General features: G+C 37.7%; 1 protein-coding gene across 6 annotated transcripts in view; it reads left to right on the top strand.

Annotated features, from left to right (window-relative positions):
- The first annotated feature begins 572 nt into the window (after nucleotides 1–572).
- The window catches only part of LOC141545776 (nuclear transport factor 2-like), a 34,595-nt gene continuing 19,618 nt past the window's right edge, over nucleotides 573–15,549 (top strand). The window contains exons 1-3 of one of the 6 annotated variants that reach the window (XM_074273045.1): nucleotides 573–906; nucleotides 6,811–6,923; nucleotides 13,769–13,840. In XM_074273045.1, the coding sequence (XP_074129146.1) occupies nucleotides 6,825–6,923; nucleotides 13,769–13,840 (171 nt within the window). In that variant the 5' untranslated portion in view covers nucleotides 573–906; nucleotides 6,811–6,824. Of the gene's footprint in view, nucleotides 907–1,384; nucleotides 1,589–1,769; nucleotides 2,073–2,151; nucleotides 2,334–2,476; nucleotides 2,597–2,698; nucleotides 2,860–6,810; nucleotides 6,924–13,768; nucleotides 13,841–15,549 lie in introns of those variants that run through there. The other 5 variants (XM_074273051.1, XM_074273074.1, XM_074273057.1 and 2 more) reach the window with 5 other exon arrangements.

Genomic DNA, 15,549 nt, shown 5'->3' with positions numbered 1-15,549 from the left:
AATATGCACCACTTAACATCAAAGGATTTTTAGAGAGAGATGAGACCAAGTTCAAAGCCCACAGTTTACTCCCAGTGAAACTGAAACTTACGTGGTGAAATGAGTTTCTCCCCCAAGGTCACACAGCTAGCAGGTGACAGAATTCAGATTCGAAACCTAAATGCGGGTCTTCCCACTAGTTTTAGCAAGACTTGCCCACAGTTGCTTATTCGCGCTTATTCTTTCTCTGTTTCTGTGTCCGTCTGTCTCTGCGTGTGTGTCTGCCTCTCTGTCTGTCTGTCTCTGTCTCTGTCTCCCCTCCCCCCGGGAGATTTTTGTTTCTTTAGGCACCCATCTATGCCTAAGAAGAAACACTTTTCCCATCAGATCAAAGCAACTGGCAGATATTGGCAAACAAATTAATTGCGGACTCCCATCCTCCGCCACCCCCCTCTCTATCCTAAGCGGGCGTCTTCAGCTCTCCGCGGCCCCCTCCCACGTCTCTCCTCCGCACGCCCCAGCAAATCTACTTCAAACGCTGCTCCGATCCCATTAATCATGCTCCTTAACCTCCAGTTCACGCGTGGGGGAGCACGGCCTAGTGAAGGAGTTTTTATGAGGATTCCTACGGGGGCAGGGAGAAAGCTCAGGGAGTTGCCACCCCCTCCCCAGGCTTTTGTACACCTCACTGCATTCTGGAAATTTTTCGCGCCCCCGTCCAGAGACAAGGCACCGGGTTCAGACAGCAACAGTCAAGGCTGCTTTCTCTGCTTCAGCTCTTCGTCCGAGTCCTCAGACCACCAGGGCAGCGCCACCTACCGGCCAGCCGGCGCCCGGGAAGCGGGATACTACCCAATAAGGTCTTGCCGCTACTCCTGCACGATTTTCTTTTTTAGCTTCCCGGGCTCCTCCGCCCCAGTGCCGCAGGTAAGCAGATGGGGTGCTGGGGGAAGCCGCTTGGGGTGGGGGCTATGGGAGAGAATGTGGGTATGGAAGTTTACACCTGAACGGCACAAGACACAGCAGCCACGACAATCTCGGCCATGCAAGGGTGTGGGTTTGGGTTTTGTTTTGTTTTTCCATTCCAGTAGTCCCAAAGTTGGACGAGAACCTAAAAAAGAATCAACTTTGCTTTGGGAGCCGAATAGGTCATTGCACGAGGAGGGAGTGCATTTTTTTTTTAATCCCTCATAAAGCAATGGGATGCTGAGGGCTTCGGGATGATGGTCAGCCAAGGAACGACCTGGACTCCACAGAGTCAGCTCCCGGCGGCGGCTACCCGCTTTGCTCGCGGGAAAGTGAAGCCTTTTGCCTCTGGAGTTAACTGCCAGACTCGAGGCACTCATTTTCCTTCGAGCAGGAGGTGACAGCGGCAGTGGAGCCGTATCTCTGCAGCGGCTGGAGAGGAGTTGCACCGCGTGCTGCAGAGAGCGGGTGCGGAGGGCGTGGTTCGAGGGCTCTGCAGCCCCACAACGCCCGTGTGCTTTAGGGGAAGGGGCTAGGAGAAGGGGTCGAGAGTAGCCGAGGTGCAAAGAAAAGGGATGGAGCGCCACTATTGGGGCTCTGCAACTGAAGGATAAACGAGAAGGGAAGAATGAGGCACTTGAGAGTAAGTATGAGCATCTGAGGAAGGGGCCATTTACAGAAGCCAGAGATGGGGAAGTGTGTGTGTGTGTGTGTGTGTGTGTGTGTGTGTGTGTGTGTGTGTGTGTGTGTGTGTGTGTGTGTGTGTGTGTGTGTGTGTGTGTGCGCGCGCGCGCGCGCACGCGCGTCATAGTGGGTGTGTTTGGGTGTGTGTTGTGTGTACGGATGATTAGGTTTTGGGGGTGGGGGCTTGTCTCTAAAACTGGGAGAAAACGAGCGCGGCTGAAGCTCTCCTTGGACCTAGCAGTTCTAGAAGTATTGCATATAAGCCCCCGGGGGTAGGGGGAGGTCGGAACAGAACTGTTCATCTCCTGCCGGGTCCCCCAGCGTGTTACGACCTGGGAGTGGGACCGTGGGGACCAGAAAAATGCTTAGTATGCTTGTACCCGGGACCAGGAGAGCCCTGCCTAGATTTCCCCAGCTTCTGGAGGGAGGAGCTGGAAGAGAAGGTGGGAGGCGGAGGCGGTGAAGGGGCTGTGGGTGGCACTGCTACAGCTACTGTAGGTGACATGCACGTGTGCGCGCGGCCAGAGCTGAGCTTGTTCCCGAACACAGCTTCTGAGTGTATCCCAATTCTGGGAACTGGAAAGTGTGCTCCGATTTGGAGGGCGCGGGGTTTTCGGAGGCAAGCGGGCGGGTGCTGAATTAGATTGCCTTTTGGACCAGGGGATAAGAAAAAAGAAGAAAAAAAAAACACCTCGTAATTTAAGGTACTTTGGGGGAGAAGGAAGAGTTGAGGAGATACAGAAGAAGGACCGAATCTTTTTTAAATGCCCCGAAGTGATGGCTGCGGGGGCGGTTTTGCAAGCTTTTCCTGCGGCTATTTCTGACTGGGGCGTGGGGGCGGGTGCGGGGGGTGGGTATTAGGGAGGGGGAAAACCCTCTGAGAATCGGTGCAGAAAAAAGTTTTAAGCTAGGAAGCAGAGATCGGCCTCTCATCTGCATCTCTCGTTGCAGCTGAAACGAGATACAGGTACTCTCCACTCTTTTTTTTTTTTTTTTTTTTTTTAATTCCGCTATTCGGGACTATATCTGCTACAGCTGCTTTGGTGGGGGGAGAGAGGCAGATTGGTTTTTCTTCTTGGGAAGGGACATGGCCTGAAGAGCTGGAGGTTAAGCAGGCCTTGCCCCAGTTCTCCCAAGGTGAATGAACCCTTTTTGGCTTCTTGGAAAGACTCTGGACATAATCTCTGAGAGCAGAGATTCGGCCCTCCAAGTTGGGTTACTGGTAATAGGGTAAGCTTATAATACTACAGTGGACCTTGTTTTGGTACGGGCAAGTTGTCTCGAGACTGAAGGCAACTTTCTAAGCTGCAATTTGTAGGCTATGGAGGAAGCAAAAACCATTTGTAGTGGAAGAGTTCCTTGTCCTCATCTAATGCACACTTCCAATTTCAGAGGTAATTTTTTTCTGGGGTTCAGAAGACCTCAAGAATGGGGTTAGAATTACTTAGTGAGACAGCATCATGTGGCCCGAGTTTCTTCCTTCTAAAATAAGTTTTTATTATTTTGTTGAGATCAACAGGAAACCCCCAAAAGAACTTGTAGTCTAAACCAAAATTCAATGAAACTAACCTAGTTCTTTGCTAGAAAGAGATAAAAGTTGTTTGTTAGCCCATTTTGCACATGTGTGTTTTCATGGGACGTCAAAACTGTCATTTTATCATTTCCTACTTCTGAATTTTATCAAGGATACAGTTTGCAAAGCTTGCAGTTGGCTTGGCTTTGCTGTTTCCTTCCAGAGTAGATGATCCACCCTTTTCCTACCTTTCTAGAGGAGTATTCATCATGAGAGATTGTTTAAGAGCTCCACTTCCAGAATTCTAGTTTGGGATTTAGAGGGGTTTTCCCCCTCCCTAATACCCTACTACTGTAAAATGAGAAGAATGGTCTTTAGAGCCATGGAAATATAAGAATTGTCAATAAATATAGTAAACGGAAGTTTACTATTTTCTATATATTTTCATTTAAGTGATCAGTGGGTCAGAGTGGTTTCTTCCACCATTGAAGATCATAGACATCTACAATTCATTTCTATCCCCCAGCTACCAACTTGAATCCCAATGGTCTTTAAACAATAGATATACAAGTCATCACAAGAACTTTGCTCAGAGCCATACTACTTTGATAAGACCTGCTAGAAATTGTGCTTTGCAGAAATAGCCTTTGAAAATAATAATAAAAATAATAAATCATTTTAATTTGTAATTTGGTCTGGACTTGTGATTTCACAAGTGTAGCAGATTCTTAATGTAGAAACTACTTCCACTAATATAGATCAGCAACTTCTCTCATTGATTACTATGTATATATATTCTTGAGCAGTGCCTATTTTTTGTATTTTTTTTCTCTTCTTTTTATTCCAGATTCTTAACATGGTGCCTGACCCATGATAACCATTTTGAGTAAATGATTGTTGATTGAATAGTTCTTTCTATTCCCAGAATCAAATATCAGCTCTGATGAAGCCTTATACATAGTGTGACTACAGTAAAGGGGCTCATGTGTTCAGACATCTTTAAATAGGACTTCATAGGGAAGGTGGAGAAAGAAACAATTAAAAGAAACCCTATTTGTTCCCATTTCTGCTAATTATACTAATATATGAAAATTTAAGAGAAGTCTGATTTAACATCATAACAATTATAACTGAAATCTGTAAACTTCAAGGTTTAACTTGGTTACTAAAAACCAGTTACTTCTCATTTGATGAGTTGTCAATAATAATTCATATGTGTATATTGCATCAAGATATAAAGTATTTTTTTTACAACTTGTGAGATAGGGGCAGCTAGGTGGCGCAGTGGATAGAGCACCAGCCTTGAATTCAGGAGGACCTGAGTTCAAATTTGGTCTCAGACACTTGACACTTCCTAGCTGTGTGACCCTGGGCAAGTCACTTAACCCCAGCCTCAAACAACAACAACAACAACAACAACAAAAACAACTTATGAGATAGTTAGTATAAATGGTATTATCCCCATTTTATAGATTAAAAAACAAAAACAACTTAGGCTAACTAAAATAAAAATTAAGGTCTTCTGAGTTTAAGATTTTTCCCCTCAACAGTGCAACTTTAATCATGTGATTGTTGTTTGAATGGAAAATATTCTAAAGTCAATGAGAGGGGATAGAGGGAAGAAGCTAGAACCAGGTCATTTAACAGTGTCCCTACAAGGTACTTCCCTTTCTTTCTCTCTGTAGGCAAATACAGCCAAGGAATCTCTACATTGCAAGATGGAAGAGAGCCTAGGAAGCTTTTTTAAGAAAAGTATCAAAAGGATACTTTGTTACATTCTTGTTTACTAAATTTAACATAGTTATCAATGAACAATTACTGAAAACTTTTCCAGTTTTCTGGATTAACACAATTTGTCTCACACCTGTCTCTTTTTTTCCTCTTCTTGCCACTTAATCATTACCATTGCAATAGCATCTTTTGCTTTGACTCCCATCTCCAAGCTAATCTTCATACTATTATCAAGTAAAAAGAAAAAAGGCCTAGGATAGAGGACTGGAATACATGCATATTATAAATCATCAGAGTAGGACTTGGGGTGAGGAATATTTAGTAATGTGTTCAATAATTTTTTGGTGTTGGCTTCAATCACTACATTTCTAGGCTTGAAGCTTTCTAGGTTTTTGTGGTTTTTAGGCTATGTAATTGGCTTTGAATGGATTAGAAGCCTTTTTAAAGTATTAGTTGATGTATGTCAAGCACTGTGCTACGTACTGAGAATATAAATAGAAAAAGAAGCAATGTTTGAGATGTGAGGATTGTACTGTGGGAGCTCTTTAGTGTACTTGGGAAGACAACATGTAAAGGTAAGAAGGTGTTGTTATAGTGTGAATGGCAAGACCCAGAATCCTTTGGATGTCTCACAAGAGTGGCTCACTCACATTGAAAAGGGATGGAGAGACCTGGTAAAGACCTTAGCTTAAAAAGGTTAAAGTCTGATTGCATCCAGGGCTATTTCCTGTTATCCTGCTATTTATCTTGCCCCTGGACCCAGATGGCTCTGGAGGGGAAAGTGAGACAGGTGACCTTGAACAGCCCTCCCTCTCTTAAATCCAATTCATGTCACGGCATCATCTTCCTGATGTTGTGGTCCTCTTCAAGAATGAAGGACAAATAACTTTGTGTGTGTGTGTGTGTGTGTGTGTGTGTGTGTGTGTGTGTGTGTGTGTGTACATACTGTCGGTGAACTCTATTAGAATATTAACTTGAGAGTAGAGATTGTTTCATTCTTTGAACTTGGATTTCTCAATGTCTGGCTTGATAAATGATATTATTGATATTATTATCAATATTAATAATATTAAATAGGTGCTTAATAAATGACTGTTGAGAAAATGCAATCACTTTATACCACAATCCCAGGAGGGAGGTAGTTCTGGTATTGTGTAGAATCATTTTACAGGTGAAGAAAAAGAGTCAGAAAGACTTCCTTAAGTCACTTTTATATATATATATATATATATATATATATATACACACACAATTAGGATGTAGTTATATATGATATAACTAGTAAATAGAAGTTAGTATTTAAATTCAGATCTTCCAATTCCTAGTCCAATATGCTTTTCAATCTGAACCAAATATCTTAGTTGTAACTAACAGGCTAAAATTCATAGGTATTTTAGTTATACCTTAATTTTCTGATTTTTAGATTTCCTTTTTTTAAAAGGTAGTCCCTGAAGACTAGTTTATATTCCTGTGATTATCTCTAATTCTTTTAAAAGATTGTGGGTGTTAGCTGTGTTTCAGAACTTTTATTTTTATTCTCATGTTCAACTTGGTATCTGCTATAAGTTTGATGGTGGAAAAATTTCATTGAAATTTCTGTGCTCTGCTCTTTCCCTTTTCTCCTCTACCTTTTTTAAAAGCTCTTTTGTGAGTTTATATATAGGCTCTGCATGTGGCCTGTCACTTTATTTTTAATGAATTCCTGTGGTGAGTCCTGAATAGCATGGTAAGTAGGAAATGAATTGATATATAACTGTTTTCATGGGAAATCATTTACTCAGCATGCAGTGCCCCAACTGTGTACTGTGAAAGAAAGAACATTTCCCCTCTCCTTTTGTTTTAAAAATTTGTCTGCATTTTCCAGCAATTTTACCAATATGGTAGCACTTTGTGTTGTTGGCACAGGATCTTTAAAGCAGTCTTTGCTTTTTTGACAGATATTGAATGAAAAATGGCTGAAAGTCCTATGTGGGAGCAAGTTGGAGCAAGTTTTGTGCATCTCTATTATCGCCACTTTGATGCTGACAGGGTACAACTAAGTGCTCTATATGTAGGTATCAATTTGAATGTGATTAAACTCTTTTTTTTCTTCTTCATTGTTGATCTCCTTGAGTGACAAAATTTATTTTGAGAATAGTGGGCTTGGTGTACTTTAAAAACTGATGGAAAATTCTTTTTGGAAAGTAACAATTTAAAGACATATATATGAACAGAGAACTTTTCCTCCCAAACTATGTGACCCTTAACTTTGGGGTCCAATGCTTACATTTGATATTCTACAGCAAAATTATTTACATGTGTTTCACTTTTTCCACTTTCTAATTGAGAGTGGAATGAATGGAATAGGGGACACAGAGAAAATGAGAAGAAAAGAATTAATTATTTTAGATGTTCTCAGTAAATGAATAATAAAGTCTGATATTAAGTATTTATTCCAGGAAATTGCAATGCAAAAATATGATAGTTGTTTTGTGAGTACAGTAAGGGATTAATTAATTTTTATTTTTCGAATTTTTAGCTTGTTGGAAGCTGTCTATTTCTGGCAATTATCTGTATACAGGTATTGAGGGAAATGTAAATAGGAAATATATGGGGTTTATGTTCTCCCAACTTCAGCACTCATAGGGTTCTTATACTCTTAATTAGAATTTTAGATGATTAACAGCCATTTTCTTAAGGAAATAATTTAATAGTGACCTGCCAAGTAGCCCCTCTTCCCACATTTATTCCCTACAGCCAAATACTGGCATTGAGGGAGTTATCCCCTAACTAAATGAAAAGCTAAAAAGGGAAATAAAGTTCTTAAAACTTAATATCTTCTTAAATAATTAAGCCTCTTTCTTCTTTTTCTCCCATTTAAATTAAATTTTATTTTCATACTTATATATTTTCAATTATGATAGGTATAGATAAACATACAGATTATATCTTAATCTCTGAATTCATCATTTCTCCCTGGAGGTGGGTGACATGTTTCATTCATCTTGAGTACTCTAGAATTAGTTACAACAACATTAATTGTGTTGATTGGAGTTTACAAGAAAACTTATAATTTTGTAAAGACAAAATTGTTGTCCAATTCTTCCCCCCCCCCCAAGGCAATTGGTGTTAAGTGACTTAACTAGGGTCACACAGCTAGGAAGTATTAAGTGTCTGAGGCCAGATTTTAACTCAGGTCCTCCTGACTTCAGGGCTGGTGGTCTATCCACTGTACCACCCAGCTGCCCCTCAATGTCCATTTCTTTACCACCAAACACACATGGGGAAAAAAAGAGCTATTATAAAGATTTTTTAACACATAGATCCTTTTTCTTTTTCTTTTATCTTTTTGGGATATAGACTTCTAAGTGCTATTGCTGTGTCAAAGGGTATATATAATTTAGTAGTTTGGGGAACAGAGCTCAATAAATTTTTCCATTTTGGTCAACTTTATCAATATAATGAGTGAGCTTCTCTTTTTAATGTTTAATTATAGCCTGCTAATGAGAGGCAGATTAGTTTTCCTCATTCCATTATCTTGATGATTAAATAAAACAAAACACTTATTATGGTTTTGAAATCCAGTTTCTTTTTTTGGCCTTTTATATTTTCTATTATTCCTGTCACTTCTCTTCCTGTTATTTAATAATTGATTTCAAGTCTACCATAAACATTTTGAATAGATAACTTATGCATATGTATATCTATATAAATATATATCCATGACTAAGTAATAACTTCCTTGTAGTTTTTAAAGATTATGAAAACTTTAATATATTATCTCAGCATGTGAAGTAGGTAAGTGTTATTAATCATAAGTCCACAGTAGGGAAACAAAAGCTCAAAAAGGTGAATTTATCCAAATTCATATAGCTAGAGAGTGGAAGAGCTTGAATGTGATGCTAATCACTAGGATGCTAGTCCTCTTAATTCAACCCAGAGTTCATTTCAATAATTTTGTAGGCCTTCTGGAATCACAATATCCAAAATTATTTTATACCTCAGAGAGGATTAAGTGTACATGAGCATTAGTTTTATATCTTCTCTTGTCAACTAACATTTTATTAGACACTATGTACTAAGTGCTAGGGATATATATATATAAAAGCAATCCTTCCTTGTATTGTGAAGAAGCCAGGTTCTGAAGAGCTTTAAAAGCTAAGCAGAGGAATTTGTATTTGATCCTAGAGGTAATAGCAAATCACTGGAGTTTATTGAATAAGAAGGCAATATTTTTAATATATATTTTATATTTATATTTTTAGGAAGATTATTCTGACAGCAGATTGAATGGAATGGGGAGATTCATGAAACAGGGAGAAGAAGCAGCTAACTATTGTAATAATCCAGTGAGGAGTATCTGGGATAAAAAAAAAAGACCATTAGTAAATTTGGAGACAGAAATTTTGGTTGAATGATGAAGCCAGATTGAAAAGAGTAAAGAAGAGAATGAGAGGAAAAGAAGTGGAGATACCTTTTGTATGCAGTGTTCCAAGAAGGTTAACTAGGAAGGGAGGAGAGGTACAGGACAATAGCTAATGGGAATTTTTTGAGGACAGAGGCAATGAGGTATTAAGGCAAGTGGATAGAGAATAACTAAAGATTTATAAATAGAGATGGTAGAGCAGGCAATATACTAGAGATGGGATGGAATGAGATCATTTGCACATGATAACACTTGATTATATATTTCATAAGAACATCTACCTTTTCATGTAAAATGGATAAAGTTGGAGATAATGACAGAAGGCATCTTGGTGATGTAAATGAAGAACAGGGAAGGAGGAGGATTTATTGGTGAATGAGCTGAATTTTTACAATAAAATTTGAGATAAGAAGTCTCTCAGCTGAGAGGGTGAGGGCAGAGGGAGCCATGATAATAATAATTAGCATTTATATAGCACCTACCAAGTTCCAGGCCCTATGCTGAGCCCTTACAAATATCATCTTAATTGATTCTTACAACTTTGGAAGATAGATAATATTATTCCCATTTGGCAGCTGAGAAAACTGAGATAAACAGAAGTTAAATAACTTGACCAAGATCACACTGCTAAGGAAGTAGGAGATGCCTGATCTGAACTCAGCAGATTTGAACAATCTGCTATGCAGAGTTTGATAGTGAATTGATTTAGAGAGATTGGTAAAGATTGCTTTGCTAATATGAGGACTCAATTGAGATTGTGTAACATAAATTCATAGTGGTTCCAGTCAGCTTCATTCAGTAAATCTTGTGTGAGGGCAAAGCAGTGGATGGTGGGAGCCATTGAAGGCTAAGACAGGGAAGGGCAAGATCTTTGAAAAGATAAAAGCAACAAGGGACTCAAGAGGAAAGTGGTTTACCAACGGGTCAAGATGAGGAAGGGAAGAGATTCAACAATGCAAGGGTGAAGAGCTGGGAAAGAACTGAAGGATGTCAAAATTGGAGATGGTGGTGAGAAAGATGAAAGCAGTTAGAACTTGCAAGGCAAAATGAGAAGTAGAATGACAATAGATTATGAGCAGATAAAGGAATTTTAGAGTTCATGAAGATGGATAAAGAGCAATTGGGGTGATAGCAAAAAAGCTGTGGTAAACTTGAAGAATAAGTTATAAGAATTGAGGAAGTTAAAGCATTTGAGCATATTTGGTAAGTATAATGAAATCCCTTAGTGTGATGGCAGGAGTGGGGGAGAAGACAAGACTGTGAGCCAGGCACTAAACTCATAAAGGAAGGAAAGAGAATTTCCTGGAGATATTTAGATGACAGCTTCAAGAATCTTGATTAGATAATAAATATGGATTGAATGAAGCTTATAGAAGTAGAGATTACTGAGTTATGGTGGTAGAGGAGAAACACAGAAGTAATCATAGGAAAGAAAGAGCAATACAACTTTCTCAGCATGACCAAAATCAGTTGGGAGGTTTCAGTGAAAGTACAACCAGTCATGGAAAAGGTAGCCAGTGAATCTTTGTCCCAGGTGATGGGGAGGGGAAGAAGCAGGTAGATAGGTCTCAGTAATAAGATTAAAGGAGTAAAAAAAGAAAAAATATTTAAGATGAAATCCAGTTGAATCCATAAGCAGGCATTCCAGAATTCCTTGCATTGCAGTTGGGTAGTTTTAGAGTGGAATATTAGGAGATTTAGGTCAAAGGGAGTAAAAATAGGGAATAGTTTTTGGGGAGTGAGTAGGAGAACAGGGTTTGAACAATGGCAACCAGATTCTTAATCATTGGTATGGAATGAATATACCAAAATAGAAGTATAAAAAGTATTGAGAAAAGTTCAAATAAGTTGACATTGTTAACTGGGGTTCAGTTTCTGACAACTGACAGCTGGATAGGCTGTAAATCGGGGAATAGGTAGGGCTGCAAAGAAAAGAGAAAAAAAAGAAGAAAGAAAGAAAGGAAGAGCAGAAGGTGGCCAGGAAGAAGCAAGGCAAGCCTTTTGGAGCTGCAAATTACTAGTGAGGGTGTTGGCCAGAAGGTCATCTTGTCATGTTTCTTCTGTGGGTAAAGATAAAACAAGTGAAGATGGAATTGGCAGGAAGAGCCGAGTGGTAAAATATCTATAAAGTTTCATAGTTGTCAGTTTGTGACATCAAAAGATTGCAGCTGTTGTCATATTTTCACTGCTTCTGAATTCCCTTAGCCTGTTTCAATAGAGTTACCTCCTTTGCCTTCTAAATTGAATGAAAAAAATTGCTCTTTTCTTTAGAAAAGAAACCATGTTTTGTATTCTATGCTGCTATATGACATTATGTGGTAAAGGGAAGTATCAAAGGTAACACAGAATGCATTTAGTGCAGAATGTGCCAGTTTACCTACTGATTCGAGTATACAATGGTAATTATACTGATATGATCATCTGTTCCCAATATGTCCTTGGAGTATATTTCCTAATGCATTTCAATGTTGTAATTTTATTTTTAAAGGATCTATGAAGAATAGATTGGGGCTATACCTTAAAATACATCTGGGGTGGGGGTGGGGGGGAAATTGGCATACAGGTATGTTAATAAACCTCCTACAGATGAAGTCATTAAGCAAATGAGCATTTGAAGTTTGTACCATCTGGGTCTTCCAAATGTTTCCCTTCTTACAACCCTGCTCCTCTTCCCCAACCTCCCACAGATCTAAATAGACTGTACTATAACAATCCAGTACAAGAATCATAATATCTATACTGGTTCTAGATGGGAAAAAACCTACTTCTGCCATTTTAAATTAAAAAATATTCATGAGGTACATAAATTTTCACATTTAAAAAATAAAAGTGACCCACAATCTCAATATTCATTGTCACATAACATATAACACTGTAATTGTATTATAAATATTTTGTTACCTCATCAGCTTAAAAAATGCACATAATTGTTAGATTATACAGCATCAAACTACCCAGAAATTCTCCCAGCCCTTGTTTCTTCTTTTTTGAATATTTTGTACTTTTATTTGAATGAGTAAGTATTCATTTACCTTGATTAGTCCTGTTAGGATAGGTTACGTTAGCATACACTAAAAATCTTGCCAATTGATATGACTGAAGAATTACCCCTTCTCATTGTATTTCCTGTAGCCAAACAAACCATGTTTATTTCTTGTGGAAAATGCAGAAATTCAGAACTCTGATTGTATTTCCAGTTCATTTCATCTAAATGTAGATCTCATAAATAATTAAAGATAGCTGCTGCTTTTTTTTTTTTTTTTTTTTTTGCTGAGGCAATTGGGGTTAAGTGACTTGCCCAGGATCACACAGCTAGGAAATGTTAAGTGTCTGATCCTCCTGACTTTAGGGTTCATGCTCTACCTACTGCAACACCTAGTTGTTCCAAAATAACCCCTTCTTGCTTACCCTAATCCAAAACAAAATCTTCTATTTAAAAAAATCATTATTAATTATTACAAGAAATAATAAAATAAAATTCCCTTAAAAACAATACTTTGTGTGTGTGTGTGTATGTGTGTGTGTGTGTGTGTGTGTAAATTGCTTCTTAGCATTGTGGGTAGCCTCAATTATTCTTACAATAGATAGTTTCCTTTTACAATTAGAAAACTTGAAGGGTTTGTGTTGTGTTGATTTTTTTAAAAAGCAGGCAGAGAGAGTGACTTTTATAAAAACATTTTCAGGAAATTTATACTGAAATTTACTGTACTAACAAGGCTTGATTTGTTGTTCCACTCATATGGAAATATCTACATGATAAGGAAGGAGAGTGCAGTAGTAAGACAGTCAGACATTTATCTAAGGTCTTTTTTGATTGCTTCTTCTGTATTCCAGGATACTTTTCTAGATTGGCAAGTCCAGAAACTTGATGTCATCAATTCCCCAGGGTGTGATCAGTCATTAAAGAATTGATTTCATAATGATCAAATTCATAAGAGACACAGCCAATTTGCTCATGTCCATGAAGAACTAAAATATCCCCATGTAAGCATAAAATGTACTTGGGAAGGAGAATTAGTTCCAGAAAGTTGCTTGGTGAATATGAAATCAGAACAAAAGGAGTTGAATGCTCTTAAAGTATATATTCGTCAAGCTATTGACTGTCAGTCTTTCACATTTGGTTATCAGGCTGCATTTTTCTTGAATAGTGATGGATATCCACTAACTTGACCTCCTGGCTGGACTATAGGATTACACTGATTTCCCTGAAAGGACCAGTCTCTATTCTTGGTCTTTGCCTAATTTATCTTAAAATAACAAGAAAGATAAAAACAAAAACTTTTGGGTTTTTTTTTTAATATCTATCTTGCTGAATCCTAGATCATGGATTTATTTAACCTGGCTAAAATGAAAACCCACATACTTCCTCTTTATCTTTGATACTTTTATTTTTGTTCCCTTCTGCTCATTATTTTTGAGTGCAATAGTGGTAACATAAGAAACTAAAATTTTTTTCCATTTTTTTCTTATTACATGCACTACATATTCAGACAGAAGCTTCTTGTTTGTCATGGGAAGGAGAACAATTTCAAGGAAAATCAGCAATCATGGAAAAGATGCTGGTATGTGCTTTGTGTACAGAATGTAAGAGAAGTTGGGAGACAATTTTAATATACAGAGCATTGGACTTCAAGTCAGGAAACACGTTTGAATTATGGATCTATTAATATAATATTCATGTGACTTTGAGCAAATATTAAATGTTACTATAACAATGGTTTCTAAGCATTTAAAAAGGAAGCTGTCATCACTAAAATCCAGCTTAGATTTCCAAGAATAAATGGCCAATGTAGCCAATTTTTGAAAATTTTTTTTTAGTGATAGATCAATGAAATGTTCTAGCAATAGTTTACTCAAATTTTAATAAAACATTATGAGACTGTTTACAGATGAGCTTAGTTGGTGCAACTATATGGGATTTAAAATTGGTTAAATGAATGGATCAATGAGTATCTATTAATAGGTTCATTAATATTTGCTTGAAAGAAGTTAGCTTTCAAGATTTGTCCTTGGTCCTATCAACATTTTTATTACTATGAAAAAAGACCAGGGAAAATCCTTATTAAAATTGTACATGACATAAGCCTGGACGGGATTATGTGACTTTTAAATAGTTCAAAAGACAGGTTCTGGGTAATTTAATCATTAATAAGGCTAGCATATTAATAGGAAGAATTGATGACACTCTTAAATACCAAAGGCTGTCATGGTTGGTGGACTCACAGTTTATATACCTTTGGAAGGGTGGGTGTTCCTGATGGGTGACAATCAATTTTGATTGATCAACAACTAATGAGAAAATGAGTATTATAATGGGAGATAGACTTTATTATAATAAGGGTCTTGGGCATACATGACTTGGATATCCAAGTGAGACATTAATTTCCACCTCATCTGTCTGATAAAAGGGAGAGAATCCACATTTCCCCAGACCTGTCTGAAGTAATACAGTGAGCAGGAGTCCTCCCACTAGGCCAAACTTAGAATTTCTTTTACTGGCTGATTAGATCTTGAGTCGGGCAAGCCTTTGCCCAAGATTTCCCATATTGGTTGAGTTCTATGTGAGAATGTAGATAAAAAGAAAAATCTTGGTCTGAATGCAATAATTATTAATACAGAAGAAAAATAATCATTTCTCTCAATAGTTGGCACATTAGATGATAAAAATCAAGATTTTTAAAAATCTCCACAAGCCAAAATGATGGTCTGTTTCTAAGAATGTGAAATTTATATATAGATAGATGTACTTGTAAGTTCTACTTGAATTTAAAAAAAAAAATCAGCTTCACAAATAGAACATCATAGCTAAACAGTAGTGTCCGAAAAAGATTTGTGAGTTTTAAGTGAATTGCAAATTTTATATGATCCAACAGGATGATATAAGAGCCAAAAAAGTTATTATGATCTTACTCTGTATTGAAAGACATGTTTCCAAGACATGGAAGTGATCATATTTAGAGGATTTTGTTCAATTGTGTGTTCCATCTTTTTGGAAAAATGTTGGTCAGCTGGAATATATACAAAACAATGAAAACCGAGATCATGTCCTATAAGAATTGGCTGAAAAAACTGGAAATGTTTAGCTTAGAGAAGAAAAGAGTTGAAGTTGGAGGGAAGCGATAGATCTTCAAATACTTAAAGAATTGTTCAGTTGTTTTAGTTGTGTTTGATTCTTTATGATACCATTTGGGGTTTTCTTAGCAAAGATATTGGAGTGATTTGCTACTTCCTTGTCCATATTTAAAGATAGCTATCATATAGAAGTAAGATT

Source organism: Sminthopsis crassicaudata, chromosome 1, assembly GCF_048593235.1.
Source record: "Sminthopsis crassicaudata isolate SCR6 chromosome 1, ASM4859323v1, whole genome shotgun sequence".
In the NCBI taxonomy this organism is placed as follows: domain Eukaryota; kingdom Metazoa; phylum Chordata; class Mammalia; order Dasyuromorphia; family Dasyuridae; genus Sminthopsis; species Sminthopsis crassicaudata.
The sequence above is the reverse complement of the archived record's forward strand: the minus strand, read 5'-3'. Positions and strand labels throughout refer to the sequence as shown.